At 34.3% G+C, this 22,872-nt stretch overlaps 3 protein-coding genes across 4 annotated transcripts; 1 reads left to right on the forward strand and 2 right to left on the reverse strand.

Annotated features, from left to right (window-relative positions):
* Positions 1–1,243: 1,243 nt before the first annotated feature.
* On the forward strand, positions 1,244–7,705 carry LOC132302559 (uncharacterized). 2 transcript variants are annotated; one of them, XM_059799457.1, is made up of 4 exons: positions 1,244–1,439; positions 1,571–1,664; positions 3,419–3,628; positions 6,818–7,705. In XM_059799457.1, the coding sequence occupies exons 1-4, from the start codon at positions 1,365–1,367 to the stop codon at positions 7,534–7,536; spliced, it is 1,098 nt and encodes a 365-aa protein (XP_059655440.1). In that variant the 5' UTR covers positions 1,244–1,364; the 3' UTR covers positions 7,537–7,705. The 2 variants fall into 2 exon arrangements, with proteins under 2 accessions (XP_059655440.1, XP_059655441.1); XM_059799458.1 differs by having other exon boundaries at positions 3,419–3,538.
* A 136-nt stretch (positions 7,706–7,841) lies between these two features.
* Positions 7,842–16,292, reverse strand: LOC132302560 (sec-independent protein translocase protein TATC, chloroplastic). Its single transcript, XM_059799459.1, has 4 exons — positions 15,966–16,292; positions 11,655–11,962; positions 8,893–9,183; positions 7,842–8,315 (listed from the first exon to the last, which is right to left on the reverse strand). Exons 1-4 carry the CDS (start codon positions 16,213–16,215, stop codon positions 8,106–8,108), a joined length of 1,059 nt encoding a protein of 352 aa, XP_059655442.1. The 5' UTR covers positions 16,216–16,292; the 3' UTR covers positions 7,842–8,105.
* A 3,728-nt stretch (positions 16,293–20,020) lies between these two features.
* LOC132304638 (palmitoyl-acyl carrier protein thioesterase, chloroplastic-like) lies at positions 20,021–22,455 on the reverse strand. The gene is made up of 6 exons (XM_059802383.1): positions 21,826–22,455; positions 21,578–21,711; positions 20,906–21,019; positions 20,612–20,780; positions 20,464–20,532; positions 20,021–20,365 (listed from the first exon to the last, which is right to left on the reverse strand). Exons 1-6 carry the CDS (start codon positions 22,192–22,194, stop codon positions 20,021–20,023), a joined length of 1,200 nt encoding a protein of 399 aa, XP_059658366.1. The 5' UTR covers positions 22,195–22,455.
* Positions 22,456–22,872: the final 417 nt, after the last annotated feature.

Consider the following 22,872-nt stretch of genomic DNA (forward strand, 5'->3'; position numbering starts at 1 on the left):
GTCGACGTATTTTATCAATTGGAGTTTACTCGCTAAAAATCCTGGTGCAATCTCTCTGAACTTAACTTGCTTTACTTTTCAGTATTTATATTTATGATTGTGGATGTTTAATTGATCATGCAATTTAATTAATCATAAATTAAGTAAGTTAACCTAATAATCAGATTTAGGTCATTAAAGAAGTTAATCACAATTAAAATCAACTGTTACTGCACCCCCTGTAACTCTTGTTTTCACAATATACGCTTGTATTTTATTAGCATGTGTCTAAGGTAGTTGTATGTTCGTTTTTTGGGAAGCAGTCTTAGCTAATTGTGTCTATAAGTTTGTCCTATAAAAGAAAATTCCATATTCAACTCTAATAATGCCAAATATCCATTACAAACGCTACACCTAATGTAACTAACTTGTCAGTTTTAACTTTTTTTTTGGGAGGCAAACTCCACTTGCATTATAATTTTTTAAATGATATAATTGCCCTTTTAAATTTTTTCTCTCTAATTTTTAATATTTTTATTTTCTTTTGACAAGATTTTTTTTTTTTTTTTTTTTTTTACGAGACCAGCAAAAAAAAATATGTTGAATAAATTGTTTCTTTTGACCGGATCAAAAAAAAAAAAAAAAAAAAAAAAAAACTATTCAAAAAATTCTCTCTTTTGGCGTGAAAAAAAAAACCTCCCAAAATATATATTTATTAAAGAAATTATCTTTTTGTCAAGATCCAAAAAAAAAAAGTACGAAAAGAAGAGGATTAAAAAAAATAATTATCTCTAAGACAAAAAAAAAAAAAAAAAATCTTTTGACGAGTTACAGGACCCATCAAAAATTAGCAAAACAAAAAAAATTACCCTTTTTAACAAGACTGAAAAAGTTACCTCTTTTGACTTCTTTAAAAATTTCATAATTTACTACCGAACACAAGTTATCTTTTTGTCTTACATGCACAAAGCAATTGTCGAAAAAAAATTCGAAATTTTTGGACAATTTTTTTTAATCAATTTTAATAGTACTATAAAGAAATGCGTTTGGAAAAAAAAAATTGAAATTGTGATTGGAATAATTTTATTTTAGTAAAACACTTATTTTGTTAATTTTATAATAATGCTGAAATTTGATGATTGTAGGACAATATAAAATACTGATAAAATAATTATTTACGGAGTATAAAAGTAAAAAGATAAAATTGTCTAAATAAAAAATTACCAAAAATATAAGTCCAGAGACTACTCGATTTCATAAGCAATTAAGCAAACCTAAGAGGTAGGGGACTAGGGGTGTATAATGTATATAACGGGGACGATTATTGATCCTGCGTAAACCCAAACCCTTAACGCCTTCTTAGAACAGTTTAGAGAGAGAGAGAGATGGGTAGAGCAGCGAAAGAGCGTCTGAATCGAGCTTTGAGTGAACATCTGAATACCATCCATGAAACCTTTCAGGTTCAACTCTTTTCACTGTTTCAGACTTCAGATTTTATATATATATATATATGTATGTATAACTATGTTTATACATATGTATGCCTCTTTTTTGGGGCTGCTTGATGTAATATTTTTGTATATGTATGTAGGTGCTGGATCAAACACCTGCTTCATCTCTTACTAAAGTCAGCTGGAATGAGGTTATTCAATTGGGAGAACAACTTTCCAAACAAGCTACTACAGGTGTTCTTCTTTCCTTTCTATTTCTTTGGAATTCTTGCAATTTCAAGTTCTATCATTACTTTTTTTATGCTCTCTTATAGTTTTTGTGTGATGGGTTTTCTCAATTTCAACTGTTTATCGAAGATTCTTTATTAATTACATGTTACATGCTTGTTTATCGGTATAGTCTTGTTTGCAATGGGCAACTTGAAGAGACGGAACTTTACGAATTCTCGTGAGCTTTACATATTTTATTTACTAAACACCCAAATTTTGTTCCCAGAAGTGCATTGAAAGGCAATGATTTGTTCCCGAGCAGTGGTTTGAAAGCCAATGACTTACATTGTCAGGCCAAAAAAAAAGAAAAATGGAAAAAGCCAATGACTTTTTTGTTGGTTCTATCAATAATATGAAATAGTATTGGAGTGTTTTCTAATGCCTATCATATAGGGATGGGTGAATAATGTGTTTCCACATACGATGGGAGTTCACGATTGAAGCTTCATACTGCTAGTGAATGAACTTGTGTTGAAGAAATCATAAGCAATGCCAAGGAAAGAAAATGAGTAATCATATGAAATGCTTTGTTAGAAAAGGACAATATTTAAGAAACACGATACAATAAGCAAAACCGAAAAAGCTGAAATTTTGCATCTTTTGGTTGCAAAACCAGAAAAATTTAAGTTATATTTATGATAGGTTTAAGATTCCAATTTTCTTTTATTTTCCTCATTATTTTATAAAAATAAATAAAACATAGAAGAGATTACCTAATGCTGACTTTTGGATTTCCATTGGTAGCTTCCTGCTTGTCAGTCTTGATTTTTCTGGCCTTTGTCTTGCAATGTTTATATGGGGCGTGGCTGTGAAGTTTGGAAAAATTCTAGTGTAACTTAATGATTTTGTCTTCACAACCTTGAAAAATAATCCCAACAATCACAGTCAAGAAGTTTCTTTCCAGAATTAGGTGCTATAAAATCCAATCAATATAATATCTTGATATATTGTATAGATTGTCTCGACTCTAGGAAAGGCTTTTCATGGCCTTGCAGGGACATGGTAGTGTAGGGAACAAAAGGAAAGGTGCTTATGAATGTTTGCCAACTCATAGGAAGTTGAGACATCATTTGTTTATCCATTCTGTGGGGGATACCTTTTTATTATTTTTCAACTTATAGAGCTCCTATTTGTACTTGGTCACACTGACATGTAGTTTGCATGTTCATCTATTGAGCTATTCAACTCCTTGTTTTGTTAAAAATGACTTGAAGCTTTAACAACCAACCTAAGCACTATTTTGGTCGTAATTGTTTTAGATATTAATCACTGCAGCAAAGGTGTTTTTTTGTAACAACAGTGGACATTTGCAAACTCTGAATATTTGTTGAATAAATAGTCTCCCAATTGATAATTTATGCACTTCACAATAATTTAGTTGCATTTATGCATCTTTGAGATGGAAAAGAAGAAGGTAATTCTAAACTCAATGGTCTTTCTTCTTTGCTGTTATTAAAATGCCATATTGGTTTCCAAAAGTTTCTTTCTTTACATCAATGTTGCTTCCATTTGTTAGGGAAACATTAAAATGACAAACTTTTCCATAGTAAATTTGGAGAGCAGCATATTATTACATGAAGGGGGAAAAAAGGAGTCCAGTCCCCATTTTTTTTATCCCGATGGTAGTGTGGTGGATACCAATTACCCAGTGCCCATTTGTCCATGAAGCATGATGGGTGAGGTTCAAGTAATTAATCATGTATTTATATACCTTGCAGTTGGAATGCTTTGGACAGGAGAAACGCCAGAAATTAAGGCACTTGAGGAGAACATGGCAGCATATTTCAATACGCTACAGGGTTTCCTTTTGCTTTCCCATGGAAGTATAGTGGGTGCAGGTCCTACACTTTCTTCTTGCATCCATGCATCTGTGAAGCAAGTTGTTGATTGCAGTTTTATGCTATTTAAAGAGTGCGTCGCTTCTTATGGTACTCTCTCTCTCTCTCACACACACACGCGCGCGCACGACATTGGACATGCAATGCTTTGGATAGTGGGAATAGAAAAGCATTTACAAGTGATAAATGAACCCATAATGTTTTATGTGCATTAAGTTAGGACTTGGTTCTCTTGTAAGAAAGGATAAAGGATATTGAATTTGAATATGAAAGGATAAGACGAGGATTCTGGTTATTACAACATTTTGTCTCTTTTTTATAACTTTCTGAGTGTTTAATTGCTTCATTGCCACGTGGACAGTGAGGCATCAATTGTTGGGAGTTGGACAACTATTTGCTCAAAATAATGAAAATTCAGTAAGGCAAAGTTGGATCTTCTTTGGCCTTTGTCTTGATTTCCTAGCTTGAATTGTGTCTAGTAAATAGCAGGTTTGTAGGCCACAATTTTCTTGTCTTATACAAGTGTATTCGGAATCATTATAAACTCATAAGTAGTGGTAAAAATTTAATACTGTATTGAAATCTATCAGGAGTTAGGAAGCACGGAAACTTCTCCTAGAGACCTAGGAGTGCCGTGGCGGTGTTGGTCCTGTCGGACACTCAAACACACGGTCCGGACATGTGTCCAACACGGCTGTGTCCTAGAATATGAATATATAAATATATTCTGGTTGGATACGGCGGGGACATGTTTGGGACACTTTTAGGACACAATGTGGTAGTTTTGTACTTTGAGTCTAGTATACTCCTGTGCCAGAAATATATCATAGACTGGTTGAAATCCTGAGGACTATCATTCATTGTTGATGTAATTTCCCTTGGTGCAATTTTCTTCTACAAAGAAGAACCTTGTGTGAGGACCAAATAATATAAAATTTCACCGGACCACTGAGTTACTGTTAGGAACAAAAGTATGGTTCTTTAACTAAAATACCAATACAAACTGCTAGGGCTAGGATACAGCACTTTATGCATCTCAATTCAAAAGGACCAAAATGTTCTCACCCATATATTCAACTGCTTTTACAACCATTTCCTAGTACTACGTCCGTCCCAAAAAAAGTGTCCTTAATAGGGAATCGTGTCAATTCAATTTGTGTGAGTCACGGTTTTCCAAAAGTGACACTTTTTATGGGACGGAGGGAGTACATAATAATAAATCCTGATTTAGAATGCATGGAGACACGGTGATACGCAAATTTTTAAAAAATATATATTTATATATAGAGGACACGGATACAGCGGTGATACATAATATAACATATATATTTATAATTTTTGTTCAGTGATACATCAAAAGTAATAATATAACATATATATATAATTTTTGTTCATTTTATTATCACTCATTTGGAACTTAGAGCTAGATGTTTTTTGTTTTTAATTTCTAAAATTTTATATTATTTTTCTAATTTACCTATAATATATTTTAAATGCATCTGAATCACGTTCTTCAAAGAAAAAAGTACATCAAAACTAGGACTAGAATGCTGGAGTGTTTATGTTTACTAGCCTCCATAAAAACTAAGTTTAACAAGTTCAAGCCCTTTCCTTAACCCTAAAAATATCCTGAAAAATAGTTCTAATTCTCCCGGGAATATGTTTTGTCCTGAACAGCTAAATCGACAGTTGTATCCCCCTAACAAGAGCAAAGTACAGGAATGAATTCAAACTTATCAAGATAGATGTTTTGAAGGTGTAAATGAAGGAAAAGAATATGGCATTATAAGAGCTATATGTTCGCATGCTTTTAATTGATATCTATAAGAGCTAAATGTTGGCATGCTTTTAATTGATATCTAAAAAGTTTGTGAAGTTTAACATATTGTCATATGATCAGACCTCTTGGAATAGTACCCTAATAAAGATTGTATCTTTAGAAGTAGTTTCCCAGGTTCCAACTAATTAAATATAATGAATCGGAACATGTTAGTAGAGTATGTTGTGTTCGGCATATTTATTCCATTGAGTCTAAAAGCGAACCACATCCGGTTATATGTTCTGATTTTTAAGATTTCTTGACAATACATATATTACTTTTGCATATATATATTACTTTTGCATAAAGTATAGTCTTGCTAGTGCTTTTGCTTCTTGATTAGATCATTGGCTTCTTGTCACGTATTACAACTCTTTCTACCTAAATAGTTAAATAGGTCTATGCCTTCTTGCTTAATGATCTTTTGATTGCACATCCAGTTAAATCAGGGATTGATCCTGACATAGTTTATTTGTGTTTTAATTGGAATATAGTCTCTCCCTCTCTCATGTGCTAGGTTCTTATATTTAGGTTTTTCCCCGGGGAGCTGTAAAGCTATCAATTGCAAATTATTCATCTCTTATACTGATGTTATTTCAACTCAAAACCAATGTCATGTAATATTGCTTGAATTCTTAATCTTGTGCCGTTACAGAGAACAAAGGCCAAACCTTACACACCGATGGGGAAAGTGGTTGCCAGCTTTTAGACCAAGTTTGTTCACTATTATGCTTCATTAACTCTTCACCTTCACAAAAGTAACTGTCAAGTTCTCTAGTATCACACAGTAGTCTACAGTTTTAATGGCTGTAGCATGTAACAAGAAACAAATGCAATTGCTTCGTCCACTGCAAACACCAGAACCTTGCAACTGTAATTTGTCATAGTACCATCAATACAATCACGGATACTGGTGCCTAAAACAGCAAGATAGAAACAATAGGAAAATCCTAGTTATGTATTCGTAGCTCAGGCATGCTGTTAGGGATTCCTAATGACAAGGAGTAACTAATGAGCTTGGATATGATAATAAATGACATGCATTCGAAAATCTCTTCTCAATGTAAAAGAGAAGTAGATGAAAAGAGAGGGAACGAGGTGGGGGGGTGTTGTGGAGCAAGATCCCTGCAGAAGAGAGAATAACAGTTGTTTAACCTTGCTTCACATTAGTATGTCTACTGTAGCACGGAAAAGTTTGTTGAGAAATGGGTTGCTGGAACTTCAACAACTCCTGTTTGAGGCAAAACTTTCTTTTTTGTCATCAATAACTTTCTTTTCAGTGAACTGGTTTCCAGATATGTTTGGCTTATGCATTGTTCATTCATTTGAATCATTTCATCAATCCTGCATCTTTTAAAATTATCTATCTTGATTATATATTATCTTTTGCAATCTTAATGATGCATGCCTCACTTGAACCAGCAGATTTTTTTGAATCTCTTCTCGCAATGAATGTGCAGGATCTCGGATTAAAGACGGCAAATTATCTATACCGCAGTTAGTAGGCACGATCTGGGATGCTTGTTCTGCTCTTAAGAAGACTCCGGCCACAAATATCACGGCAATAGGTCGTGCAATGACACAAGTTGCAGTGTCCATGAAGGACGTTCTTCGTGAAATGAAGGAGCTCAAGCCAGCTTCTGATCCAGCAGATGAAACTTGTTACCAGGCTTCTGTTAAAGCTGAAAAAAGTCCCCATGACAGTGATGATTCATGTGAAGAAGACGATCTAGGCAATGACCTGTCACCTGAAGAGATGAAAATTGCTCAATTGGCTATGGTGGTGGTGTCTGAAATGCTTGTGCTCATAAAGGAACTTATCCGCTCCATCACGGGTTTGCTTAAACAGGAAAATCTAGATAATAGTAGTGATTCCGTGAATGCTCTAGAGAGATTGTTGAAGCTCTGTCAAGAAATTGGAGAACAGGTCGATGAGCTTGGAGCTTGTCTTTACCCCCCACAAGAAGCTCCTGTTATGAAGGCTGCTTCAGAAAAGATATCCAGCATTGTTGATGAAATGCAGGTAGATGTAGAAAATCTAAATGGCTCTTCGGAAGCTTTCTTTCAAGCATGCATTGCTCTAATGAATTCATTAGAACAATTCAAAACTGAAGTAGAAAGCTCCAGTCCTGCTGATGATCTGATACCCAAAATACAAAACCTTGATGTCAACAATTAGCGCTTGTAATGTTCCCAACTAATTCAGTATCGCAACCTGAAGTTGCTGAATTGATTGCATAGTTTTGGCATGAGGATTTTTTTTTTTTTTTTTGTGAACCATTGTTAATGACAAATATTCCATCTTTTAGTTCAGTAATGTTGCTAAATGGTACCTTTTGAAGAACTAATCTGAGATGGTTTCTTATTTATAATTTTTCTGCATTGTCACATGAATCTTTTTACGGCATCCAGTGCCCTTAGAAATCCTTTACAACCTGCTGTATTGATGACGAACATACCCAAAATCCAGATGGCTTGGCTGCGTTGTGTTCACAAGTTTAACCACCAATTCAAAAAGTGTAAACGTTGTATTCTAATCATACATAAAACAATACAGCACTTCTACAAAATGCAAAACCAGTATGAATAATTTCGTTTGCTTTGCTGTCTTCATAAATTTTATGATACATTGGAGGCATTCTGTATCTTGTCTCTTTTTCCCGAGCTATGGGAACTGCACGTGCTCAGAACTTCAGATGCATACGCCATAGAAAACATATCCCAGGTATTGACACATCAGAAAATCAATCACCGCCCTGTGAGCTTTACCATCCAGGCACCACCCAAGTAGAGACCCAAGAGGGGGCCTGCCAGGAGCACCTGGGTAAGAGGGTCAGTGGAAGGCGTGAGTACGGCAGCTGCAACCACGGCACCAACCACAACATATCTCCAAATTGACAGCATCTGGTCTCCGGACACTAAACCAACTTGTCCCAATAAAATTTGTATAACTGGAACCTGTAGAAGAATAAAAATATGTGATTCAGCTCAAAGACGGACGGCAAAATTGTCTAGATCTATTTAGAGCATTTGCACCGAGAAGTTTGTTGTGCAAATTCAAATATCACTGGAATCCTCGACTTTATTTTCCTACTCCTCTAAATATACCAAAAGGCAGGGGATAAAAGTAATGCAGAAAAGAAAATAAGGGCACTCCTTAGACTTGTGACATTATTGAACTATGCATTAGCTTTTACAAAGGCCACTACTAACCATGGGAAAGAAAACATTTTAAACTACCTCTAGCGATACACGTCCTTAAGAAGCCATACTGACATACACATGAATGCAGACAAGATAAAGAAAACTCATTTCATGCAGTAAAGTTGAAGAAGCTTTCGCTTTGGGAACCATTTGATAGGGTGAATATGAAGTTTACTTCCACAGAAGTCTTTAGAGATCATACTGCAGAACAATAAATTGACTGAACAAAAATCTCAAGAAAGGAAAAAAACAATTTAACAGTTGAAAAAGGCTTTGAATCTTATATAGATACGATATTAGAAATGAAATGCCATTTGTGCAGAACTTTTACCTGGAAAGACAGTCCAGTGCTAAACATGAGCACTAGAACAAACTCAAAGTATTGATCAATGGACCATAATGATTCCACAGCCCCTTCTGCATAACTAACAAAGAAATTCAAGGCTGCTGGAGTGAGAACCAAGTAGGAGAAGATAATCCCGGCATAGAAAAGTATTGAAGAGCCTAACACTATTGGACCCAGGAATCTTCTCTCTGCCCTCGTTAAACCAGGAAGAACAAAGGCTATTATCTCATATAGAATTATAGGGCTTCCTACAAGAAGGCCGCAGTATCCTGATACCTGCAGCACATTGTCAAGAGAAATATATTACCATAACCATCTACAATAGCTTTCTTATAATCATAAAAAGGATGAAGAGGCTCAAGGTTGAAAAGTAATGCACATGACAAAAAAAAACTTGAATGCTCCTGGTTCAGAAATTCTAGCCTTGATAACCCAACTTGATAAAAAATCTTGTCAATAATCTACTTAATATATAAGCTTTGGGGTATTTGAATTTTTTTTTTTTTTTTTTTTTTTCAATAATGCGACTGAATATATAAGCTTTATTGCCCAATATGGGAAAGTTGTGCCCCAGATCTGGGCACATAGGAGGGCAATCAATTAGTGAAAGTGATTCTAACTCTACACCAGAAGCACAATGGTGCAAGTACTATAGATAAGTGCTATCAAAACCATAGCTTTAAATTTCCATCAAACCTTCATGAGTTAGAAGTTCGACAAGAAATCTAAGAACTAAAGAGTTTTTAAGATGAGACTAAAGTGAATATATATTATGCAAGAACCAAAAGTTTTGTGTTCAACTCATGGGTGCATCAAGCCTCCGCTCTGTACAAACAGAATAGTTATGTCCCCACACTCCATAATTCCCAAAACAAAGTGAATATATGATACAGGTTTAACAGCACTAGAAATACAAATAAGGATACAGTGAGATAGAAGATCAAAAATACCAAAGAGTAAACAATTTTGCTAAGTTCAATGAAGGGATAGGAAGTAAGAGATTTTAGATGATGTTACTCAAAAAATTTAAGTAAGCCAGTTAAATGGAATAGTGCTTTTGGCAATGCATACCGCGTGATTGACGCATACTTATAAAGTTGAACGCAAAGTTCTCAAAACATATACTAGACTAGACATACACGATGGAAGAGATTGTCGGGCAACTATGTTCTTAAGTGAATGTGATTGAAATACAGATGTTAAGATCGATATGTGGTGAGACAAAAACGGGTCATATTGAAAATGAACAAATTTGTGAGGCAATAAGCTGGTATGACCCCTTATAACGAAGACTAACAAATTATACCAGAGAAGGAGTAGAATAGTCCAGTACTTAGTACAATTTCAGGAGAAAGGGAAGATCAAAATTTCTATGGAATGAGGTAATAAAGAAAGAGACAATAATTTGTGATTTAACTAAAATTACGACCCTCAAATTTCATAAAACCGCCCCCAAAGTTGACAAGCCTTTGTTGAGTTCAGTTGAGTTACCAAACCTTCAAAATCTAATTCTACTTCTGGTGGGAAGTTTTAGGACCAAGTAGAAGTTAAGGAAGCTTCCTATGATGCAATTTCATAAAATTTTCAAAACATCCACAGATTATCTACCGCAATTTACTGAGGAGAAAATTGCAGGCATTTCACATATAGATTCTTTGGGCAAGCCAGAAAGAAATTTATGATTAACCAACATATTTCCTTACAAGAACAGTACGCTCAGAAGGATTTAATTGCAAGCAAAGCATGAAGGAAAATAACGTACATTACACAAATCTATGACATTAAATATATGTTAGAAAAAAAATTAATAAAAAAAACATATGCCAAATACAAAAGAAAGAAAACTACCAAAGCATAATTGAAAATAATAATTATGCACATAAGTCTGTCACAAATTAAAGTTTGTTAATCTTAGCTTATTAACAATAGCTTCTTTTTTTATGAATAACATACCAGCTAGACATGATCATCGGTAATAATAAAAATTGTATGGTAAAGAAAAGTATAATACTATCTACTTGAAAAGCTAATTTTTAACAATAGTTAATCCAAATAGTATAAATTCTGTAATTTTTTTAACTAATTAATTTAAAAGAACAACTATATATAATCTGACCAATGCAATAATTTGCTTTCTTATATTGGTAAATCAAATAATTTAATCAAAATGAACTACTACGAACTAGTTCAACACATGTGCAAGAGAAGGGAGCTGCAAAAGTACCCATACCAATAGTTAGTATTAAATCAAATAATCTAATCAATGATGTTTCTGTCAGAACACATGTACCATGGAAGGAATGACAGAACTTGCACCTTCACCAATGAAAATAGAAACAATATGTGTGTTTGTGTGTTTATATATACACACATACATATATATTTAGAGACAGAGACTGTTTCTATTAAATCCAAAATGCAATGCGTTCAAATGTAGCAGCTGCAATTTCAATCAATCTGAGTAATCAGAGCAAAATTATACCACTATTTTGCATTTAAAATATTCGAAGTGATAAAATATTGAAATTGAGGATAGTGAACCATATATTATTGAAAAGACAGAAAAATTGTGTCTTTTAAATCAAAATGCAATGCACTACAAGATAGCAGCTGCAGTTTCAGTCAAACAGTGTAATTAGAGTGAACTTTGTCCATCGCATTTTAAAATATTCAAAGTAATAGAAATTGAAATTGAAGAATATGAAATGTATGATACAAAGACAGAATATAGTTTTATTAATTCATACCTTCAAAGTTGTAAAGAAAAACTCGCCAGGGGCTAATTGCAGAAACCGAACACCCTGTTCTTTAACAGGAGCTTCAAGAACAAATATCAGTTCCTTTGAAAATGCAAAGCATCCCATGATGGCAGCTCCAACCGCCAAAACTGACACAAAGATTCTCTGCCGTAGCTCCTCAAGATGATCATATATACTCATTTCTTTATCCTCAGGGAGGAGCTCTTTATTGGGATAAAGAAAATTATAAATAGCACTATCTTTGTTCTCTGCATCATAATTTTGCAACATATCTGCCCTTGAACCATCAGCCACATCTACAACAAACATGGTTAGAATCAGACTGAAAAACATGCAACTACACTCTTTTCATAAAATAAAGAAGAAAGCAAAAAATTAAATAAGATAGAAAGGCCATGTAACCAGAGAGAGAGAGAGAGAGAGAGATCCAATATCAATGCAAAAATATTTTCTATACATGTAAAGTTATACTAGGATATAAGTTGTCCAATTCAGAAATCCAATTACATAGAAAAATAGTCAAGGTTTATGAGATGGATCCAAGTGATATGAGTTTCTAACACGAGATGAGTAAGACTATATAATCATGGAATATAAAAGACACTGAAAATCCTATGGTCATTTGGTATTACACATCAAGAAAGCAGATGCTGGAGATAGGTCATGAACCTAGACTACTACTACATTTTTGCTGCTATTGTTTTGACATATGTCAAGATCATAGAGTTGCATGATTGGACTTATATTTTGAACAGGAGATCCATAGAATTTAGAGTAAGCTTTCGCCACATAAATCGCAAGCCAGAACTCCTCATTCATCTCATACCATGAAATTCATGGTATTTGCCAATTTTCCATATGTATGACACCTGTAAATTAATTAGTAGTTGAACCTTGCTCCCAGCATCATCCCTCTTTGGGATGGCAGGAGATATTAGATACTACTCAACTCAGGCTAATAGCTTGTATGATGGAACTAACATAAAAAACAAATGCAACAACCTTGGCAAAACAAGAGTACGAGAAGAGAATATGAGGAGAGAACACAAAAGAGGCCAACCTTTTTATATATTTGTATTTTCCTTTTCATTCCTTTTCTTTTTTATAATCCCTGAAAGGATCAAAGCCAACCTGTTTATATTTTGCTCTCTGTGGTACGCCCAGTAATTGCCTTAATATTAATCAGAATTGCTGATTTTATTTAATAAGACTCTAAGATTCTGATGCATCAGATAAAAGAAGAATACTTGCATGGAATATCACCTCTCTCTCTCTCTCTCTCTCTCTCTCTCTCAAACAGCACACTCTTTTAGTGACTGGTCATTATTTCTAATATTTTAAATTCTTATTCCATTGTGAGGATCCACAATCACGGATGTTAAGGATCCATACAAAATGTCTTATACAGAAGGATCAAAATTGTACTAAAGTTGGCTTTTTAACAACGAAGTGTGGTGGTTTGGCGTCTCATTCCTTGAGCTTCTTCTAATAAGTCTTGGGTTCAACTCTATGGGCCCTTAGATATGCTTAGCTTAAGTATTTTGAAGGAAATAACTTAAACCTACCAAACTTGAAAGAATATCATAGCTCCGAATAACTCAAATGCTAAGAAGTTCGGAAACTTCTAAGGACGAGTTGTGTCCGTGATACTTATCATACACTCCTGGATACATGTACTTAAAATAAAATTCTTAATTTTGGACAATTGGCGTACACTTCTATGAAATTCACCAACATGTGACCTAATAAACCTTGATCTTGATATATGACTTCCTTTCAGAAAAATAAAATTAACTAAATTATTAAAATCTATAGAAAAGTTGGGCCATATTTAAAACCAAAAGTAAAAAATTCAAACTTCCTATTAAAGGATGAGAAACGAAAGAAGGCAAGGAGTCACATAATTATGCACATAGACATTCATAATCATAGGCAAGGTGCACACATATACCCTGGATCCTTACAAAGCCTCTAGATTATTATGGTATGGAAGTTGTAAGGTATACATATTTGATTATCATAAAATAATGTTGGCAATATAATTTCATATAAAAGGATATATCCTTATCACCATGTTGTATATAGAGACCTAGCTTTTTAAGGATTTTCACTATCGTCATTTGTGTGGTGTACATGTGTCCCATATCCCTATAACCCGGTTGGGTCATACATGCTTTATCTGGTTCACATCCTTGAATGATTAGAATATATAGTTAGGCCAGTCTTTTTTCCAGCTCAGCAAGCCACAAGGTCGACCAGCTAGGACTGGCCATCTGTGACTTGAGGAACTATCTATTTCATAGGTCTGATATCTTCATTTTAATCTGTAATCTTGGGACCCTTGTGGATCTGAAGGCTTTAACATCACTCTCAAGGCCTTTCACGGAAATTCAAGGTATTACCAAGTTATTTGTCCATTTTAAGTTCCATGTTCTTGGTAACTCATTTGAATTTGTTTTGACCTGGGAACTTAACCAACTCCATGTCAAGATACTATTCTAAACAATAGCTAGCATTTAAAGGTTTCAGCAACAGGAAAGACAGAAATATATCATTATCTAGAATATATATATATATATATATATCATGTATAATTTGATGAGTTTGACGCTAATGTCACAATCCTTTAAAAATCTATCAAATAAATTAAATGACTTAGACTTACAACTCTGAGTCATACAAAATATAATGAAGTATTTCCCCCAAAATCATGCCATTCAAAGTGTAAATTAGAAGAATTGTACGATATAAAGTTACAAGAAAGTATGACAGTGCATGCTTCAGAGAAAACATGAAGAACCATTTTGGATGCTGAAAGAACAATGATCAATTACTTGAAGTGATAATATGTAGGATATGACAACTACAATATTTGCGCTCATCTTAATGGTCCTAAATTGTCATTCTCCCTTGAGAATTAATTCAAGTGAACAAAAAGAAAGGGAACTTAATGATTACACTTATGGGATAATCTAGAGACCAGTCACTATGCAAAGGTCTCAACTTTCAAACAAATTAGGGCAATGCCTTTGGATAATAAAGTTAAAGTTAGTTTGTTCTCATGACATGGGGAATACAAGAAAGCATTTCTCTACATTATCTGTGGATCTCTAAAACCAGAAGCAAATAGATCTAACAAAGGGCAAGCTAATCAATCCTCATGTATACAATAATAAATTTCGTGAGAGAGAAAGAGATAACAACTAGGAAAAATTTAAGCAGAGAGTAATAAGATTTATATCTTGTGGTAAAAGCACCAATACATGGTATTACATGATCTGGTTTTCTGAATTGATCAACAAGCAAGATTGAGTGCAAAAGATTAGCTTATTATCAGTGGTTCTATCAATCACACCAGCTGTGTGTTTTGTCAATTATCAGTTGAAGACCACATCTACAGCCCTTGGTTGTTCATTCACTTCTTCTTCTTCTTTATTATTATTATTATTATTTTTCATTTTCCTTTTTCTTGGACAATTTTTTTTCACCTGTAAAGTTTGGACGTCCCTACTTTGAAGACCAGTCTATACTGCCCCAAGGTCATTGGCAGGATACTATCAATTTGGCAGTGGATTTCCTTAAAGCTTAGAAGAAGCTGGTATCTTATTTATTAATGACTTCTACTGCTCATTTAACGGAGGAGAGACGCAACAATATTTTTTTTCAGAACACTTCTCAGTATATTAGATTACAGGCCAAAAGATTGACCTCAACCCGGAGCAGAATGATTATGTGAAGTGTGCAAAGATGTGTCAGTCAGATAAACAGATTCAAAGGGAGTGGAAATCACTAGAGATATCTTATTTGGTAAAATTGTGGTCCTGGTGTTTCTCTGCATCAATTGTATGGGTTATTTTGTGTTGCATCATACATGGATTTGCCAAGGGCAGAATCTATACTGGGTTGGTTCTTTTGAAGGTGATGCTTTTTAGATTTTATATGTAAAAATTAGGGATTATATTATCTACTATTTGTTTCTTTTTGCGTGCTTGAGGAGATGCCATCTTTATCTGTACATAAATGCTTTTTTTCTTTCATAGTGTCGATAAAATTTACTTAAACATGTTGTAAATAAACATCTTATAGAAAATGGATTAGGAATTTCCAAAAAAATGTGGGATTAGTACAAAAGTGATAATACAAGAATACAATATATTGCCTGTATACAGAAACACTAACCAACCCATATCGAGAAATTAATGAAATCATTCAAAATGAAGTGCCAGATAATAATTCACAGTATACACATATCAATATATACATATACACATGAAGAATTTTTTGATGGGTTCGTGATACCTGGCCTATCTTCGATAGCTGAGCCAACACCACCACTAATCAGTTGTTGTTGCTTCTCTGTAACACCATCGTCAACAGCAAAGCAGACAAGCCTACTGAATTTGCTGTAGTCCCTTCTGTGTGAGACACCCAAGTTCGCTCTTCTTCGGTTGAGTGGCAGAGAAGAGCGTTGGCTTCTGTTCGAATTGAGGCATCTGAAGCTGTGGTTGTAGAGCTGTAGATGAGAGGTGAGAGCACTGGTGCTTGTCATCTCTCTGTCTATTTCTTTGGGGCTCTGGGAGCGCTTTCTGGCATCGATGGACGACTGGTCCTTATGTGCCTTGGCGGACGATATTTAGCGTCGCCAGACCTCAGCGCATTTTAGCAAAATATATGCATATTTTGCTTAGAGCTTTGCCACACACCCGGCGCATTTTAGCAACAAATGTATGCATATTTTCTTTAGAACACGTTAACTAATTTCTGGTCTGATTTATATGGTTTTTGAATATTTAACCATTTCTCCGTCTTTATTTCAGAAAAAATCAAACCGCATACATTTACAGGATGTCTCTCTTGGCAAGATAAACTATTAGATGGTTTTCTACTATTTTTAATATTTGGTGGAAGTTTGAATTTTTTTTTAATATATTAATATTTCCTATTTTTTCTATAGAAATTTCTGAATTGAACTATTCCACAGTATTAATGGTTGATGATCATTTAATAATACGTCCTTAGAAAGTTGGAACTCTTAATCTCTATTACTAGTAGGACTAGCGGCCTTATAGTCATCTTATTTATTAGTTCTTCTTAAGAAAAATATAAATAATGTACAAACTTCTTTTCAAAAATTTGGTCTTTTTGTAAACTAGGCAGAATATAAAAAGCATGAATGTGACAAAAAAAAAAAAAAGTGACATTAACGTGGTATGATTAACTTCATTTTTTATAAAAAGAAAATAATAAAGGGAGTGAACTATTAATAGATATTTACATATAAGATAAAACCAAAGATATAAGATAAAACCAAAGATACCAATAAATTAGAATGCAACATTTACCAAAGATACCAATAAATTAGAATGCAACATTTACATGTAGCCTAGTTCCGAAGGAAGTTCATGGTGTCAACTAAAATATTCTAATTTATTTTTCTGGTATTCAATTGGATTGGAATATGTAATATCATAATAATGGTAGAAATATATATATATATATATATATATATATATATATATATTTATATATATATATATATTTTAGTTGACACCATGAACTTCCTTAGGAACTAGGCTACATGTAAATGTTGCATTCTAATTTATTGGTATCTTTGGTAAATGTTGCATTCTAATTTATTGGTATCTTTGGTAATATCTTATATCTATATATATTTATATATATATATATTTACATGTATTTTAAAAAGAGGGTAAAGTACAATGAAACTCTTGAGGTTTGTCATGTTAACAGTTATATACAAGTTGGCTATTTTTTTGAACAATGACGTCCCAAGTTTGAAAAAATTGACAAAAACATCCCTGTAACAACCTGTCATATATGACACGAGGAATTGACCAACTTGCCATTTGATCATTTAGTGGACTTTTTTAACTTTACAACTTAATGTATTGAACCAATCTACCCTTCGTTAACATTTGATACAAAAAAGTTGAAGTTCTTTTGAAATCAAAACGGAGCAAACAATCCACTTCGGATATGGAAAGGAAACAAAAAAAAAAAAAAAAACATCAGCAAACAAATTTTTTTTTGGAAAGTGGACTCATGGAAGTATAAAACTGAACATTTTGGTGATGATCCAATGTCCAGAAGGCTGTCAAATAAATAAATTAAAAACTTGATTTCAAATAGTGAAAAATTAGAGACCGCAGTTGTTGTTGAATTTTTATAAAAATATCTTTTTGGCCAAAAATTATGAAAATTTTCAGAAAGTAACTAGACAGGTAGAGGAATTTTTGGTAAAAATTTCATAACAATCGGAATATTAGAGTAGCTTGGACAATAAATTGGTGCCATTTTGTGGCTTATATTAATTCAAGGGTAATTTCGGCATTCAATATGTCTGAAATGCTAAAATTAAAACTAATTTTAATATTAAGGGGCAATTTCATCTTTTTAAACTATTTAAGGTCTTATTTGGATGACAACTTTCATAAGGTGTCATTGTCTAAAAAAAACAGTTAAACGTGTCATTGCAATTTACCCTTTTAAATAATAAAACATCACACATTCATATATTTTGGTCAGATATATATATAGATATATATATAAAATGTATATGACAACAATATGAACAAGATGTTTAAGAGCATCTCTCACAATTCTGGACTATTTATGTTTAAGAAGATTTCTCACAAATTTCACCATCTACCACTAATCCTATTAGATATATCATAACCAATCTTCTAAGTTACTCCAAATGGCCATATTTATAAGGAAAAGTTATTAATAAATTAACCTCCATCTGACAGCTTCTTACCAAAAACAACAGGTAGATATGATTCATACAAATGTAAGTGGCATTTAGGCGAGTGCAGTTGCCAATAGTCATGAATGTCGCTTATATCCATCTAGAAGGAAGTCCCAACTTTATTCGCTTTGTGTGGAGGAATCACTTTATACGGATCCCGTGGATTCGTCGGGACAAATCCCTTAACACCCCAGTTATCCGAAAAAAAAAAAAAAAAGAGGTTGAAAATGTCAAGAATCATTTACAAGCAGAATGTAAAATCCACTAAATCCTTTGGTTTCACATTATTTAGTCTTTGGCAGCTAATCAGAGGCATCACCACCATCCTATTAGCTGTTCAGAGCAGTGGGAGGGTTTATGGTTTGGAATGGGTTGTTCACTGTTTAGCCAGCTATGTCACACCATTTTAACTCGTTGCTATATTCTAATATTCTGTTTCTAAACTTTTCCTAGTTGTCCACCTCTCTCTTTCTTTCTTGCTTCCTAACTTTTATCGATCATCATTTAATCATGTATATTTTTTTTCTACTTGTTTTATTCTATTTGGAGAAGTTGATGTACATTAGAATTAGCTATTAGTATCTGACCCGGGAATTGATGCAGTGAGATTGGGTTGCAGTGATATGATTACTGGTATTTATTTTTATGGGTGGCAATATTTGATACGACATGCTAACACGATATGAACACAATACGAAATAAGAGGGTTTGAATTTGGACTAATCGTGTTCGTGTCGTAATCGTGTCGATACGGATTGACCATTAACTAAATGTGTCGCGTTACCAACGGGTCAGTGACCTAGCGGTATCAGCATACCGTTCAAAGGGAGGTCAGGAATTCAAGTCTCAGAAGAGACAAGTGTGTGTGAGTACCAACTAGGAAAAAACAAAATAAACGTGTCGTGTTCGCGTTTAAGCTTATAAATACAATTATGACAAGATTAACCCAAACGTGTAGAATAAACATGTCGTACTCGTGTGAAAAGTGACTTAAACGTGTTTTTTCGTGTCATGTGAAGTCTTGACTCATTTATTGAACAGGTTACACGTATCTTGTCGTGTTACACGTATAAAAATCATGTTGTGTTCGTGTCAAAGGTCTTAGACACGATTAATAATCGTATCGACCTTAATCGTGTCGACACGAACACGACATGCCAACGCGAATTGCTACTCTTACCTGATCCCCATGTGTTGCAAACTGCAGTAGCTATTATTTACGGAATAATGTTTTTGATACGAAATTATGAACACATGATGTATGACATAGAACACTTAGTTTCAACCTAAGTTTCTAGGATCCTAACCTACACTTTTTTCACAATCGATCAGAACCAGAAGTCACATGACTCACACCGCTTATTACATAGAATATGTTTCCACATTCCATGATTTTCAACTCCGCGCTGGCACCTTTATTTGGAGCTTCAATTTGCTATCCATGAATTTTCAGAACTCAAACCATGAACAACCTGGGATTCTAGAGCAAATCTGCCTCATGCTCTTAGTATTTTAGCCCATCTCATGCTCGGTTGAAGATGCCTGAACTTTAATAATGTAGGATAGCTCACTAAATTGAAATTCTCTAGGTATCAAATGGCCTGGTGGAGATCTTTCTCTTCCATGTCGTCCTTCCTCTAACGATCTCCTCATATTTGTGCTCCCCTTTAGTTTGGAGGAGATGTGTGTACTTAAATGTCCCTACGTCGAAGGACCCCTTAAGTCCATTGCCCTCCAGAATTCCTGGTGCCACTGAAAATCCATTGAGTAGACTGATGTTTTTGTTTTGCAGTTGGGCTCCATCTTTAAGAATTCCATCATGATGTGGCTCACAGAGGGATTGAACTATATCTGAGCTTCCACATTCTCTTCTATATTCTAGTACAATATTTGACAGTTGATGATCCTCCAAAAACTGGTCAGGGATGGTCTGAAAAAGTAACAGCTTGAAAATTTTAGATTCAGATACTTGCCAGAGCTATGAAAATCGACTCGAGCCAGGAATCATTGTATAGTTTTTTTGTTTACCTCGAGCATCCATCCTACATACTTCACATTGTTTACATGGTGGTTCATGTCCAAATCACCCCTCTTCGGCTGTAGGTAAAAATTTACACTAATCAGAAAATGTGTGTGTTGCAGTACTATGTGGGAAGTCAATAGAAACCAGTTTTACCTTCAAATCAGAGTTCACGAATTTCGCTTTTTCATCCAACTTTTCAATCTTTTCAGGGGCATCTTCTTTGATTGCTTGCTTGTCTATGAACCAAGGCAAAATTTCAGCTCTCACCTCTTCTGGCATTTTCGAAAGTCGCCTAGTTTGCTGGTTCATCATCACCCAGGTACTGTGTCACATGTTTAAACCATTAGTGCAAATGTAAATGATGAAACCCATGATTGGTATGTATCCAGAATAAAACAAAAAAAAAAAAAAAAAAAAAAATACTTGACATGAGATTGGAAAGATTACCTGGTTGCACGCGCGAAAACATGGCCTGTGGCATGACTCCGAATCAGCCAGTCTCGCCTCATGCCATTCTTCCCTGATGCTCCAACCCATGTGTCGATTTCCAGTACTTCACCCCTGTGGAAAGCCCATTAATGTTCTTTAATATTAGAATTTAGAACAACACTTGTATATGAACAAAAACACCAAGATTCTTGCAAACCAATTCTTACTCTAGATGCATATCTAAGCTGGTAGATTTGTTCATTTTAACCTCAGCACAACGGCTGCTTTTCAATATATAGAGGGATTTGTGATCATTTCATTTAATTTTTTTCGAAAATGTTAAAACCATGATATGAACTAAGTATGATTGAACTTTTCATCGACGCAAAGATTCTTGCAAACCAAATCTTACTTATTGTCTGGATACTACTATAGATGCATATCTAAGCCTGTTGATTTGTTCATTTTAACCTTAGCACAATGTCTGCTCTTGAATATATAGAGGGATTTGTGATCATTTCATTTAATTTTTTTTCGAAAATGTTGAACCATGATATGGACAAAGTGTGATTGAACTTTTTATTGACATAAATGGGATGCATAACCCCTGTGATATGACTTGCTAAGCTTGGCTGTGTTGTTTAAACCAGTAATGATGACAAGAATTAGAATTGTGATGGGAGGACTAACCAGATTGGATAATGATCCACTTGAACTTGCATTCTGGACACTACCCATATGAGATTGTTTCTCATCATCCCATGTGTGGCGCCAAATCCATTGCCAAGAAGTCCGGACATCCATACATGATTTAGAGCTGTTTCCTGCATGTTTGTGAACACTACTAATTATGTTCTGCATATAGCTGCGTTCCAATAGACTTTCACAATGAACTATTTATGTGCGGTTATATTGAGTGTTTTTTTGAAAAAGTTCACCTGAAGGAGGTTGAGGATGCTCTCTATTGTTGCAGTTTTGTCAGGACCAACTTCATAGGACCGAGTAACGACAGTCTGCCGGTACCCAACACCCTCTTCAATGATGAGCCCTTGACGAAACGAATCAACAAACTGCTTCTTTGTCGGAATATTTTGGCGAATCTGCTCTGCTGTAACGTGGCCATTTTCAGGCATCGGAGTTATAGACACCCTGTTTACTTGGCTCATCACATTGACCTTGGTGGTGGACACACTAGAAGCTACATTGACTTGGGTTTTATTCAGATTTTGCTTCCCAGGGTCATGGCTATCTCTGGTGGAGGAACATCTGATGGTACTGTAACAGACAAGGTAAGAAAGAGAAGACATTTTTTTTTAATTTTTATATGTATTTTTATTTGTGTTTAGACTTTAGAGAGAGTTTGGAAAGGGGATTTGTGTATGGAAATGTTTTTATAGTTAGTAATGGACGAGAAGTTCAATGCAAAATTGTGAATTGAGAGGACAAATAGAGGGAATTTTTGTTGTGTAATTGGACATATCAAAGGGTGTTTTGTGTCTGCCTTGGAAGTATCTTTAGTCGTGATCGACGGTTGAGAAGGGACAAAAGGGTTGGAAGTTTATTTTTAGCTTCTTTTTGGTGTGTAAAGTACTAAGAATTGGAAAAGTTTTTTGGTTCTCTGCTCTGTTTCTCAGGAAAAAAAACACTTTGGGTTTGGACTTTTCAAATTTGCCAACTATTTGTTTAAACAAACAAACAATACATGGTGAGAGACTTTCTCTGTCTCTCTGGTCTTAGTAAAATGTTAAAATTACTTTGGGAGAAGGTGAAAAAAGATTTGTATTGTTTGGATACAACTAGGCATATATAGCACTCAATGTGAGACATATACTCCTACATCCCTTGTCAACAATTCTTCTCTTCAAGTCTCAACAAAAGGGTTTTTTGGTATTTCAGTTTGGTTAAACTAAAAATGAATGTAAAAAATTTGATTGATTCGTGTGATCTACTGTAAATGAATTTTGATATCAAATTTTAACAATTGT

This window comes from Cornus florida, unplaced genomic scaffold (genome assembly GCF_030987335.1).
Source record: "Cornus florida cultivar Cherokee Brave unplaced genomic scaffold, ASM3098733v1 CherokeeBrave_3.0.0_Hap2_Chr04, whole genome shotgun sequence".
NCBI lineage: Eukaryota > Viridiplantae > Streptophyta > Magnoliopsida > Cornales > Cornaceae > Cornus > Cornus florida.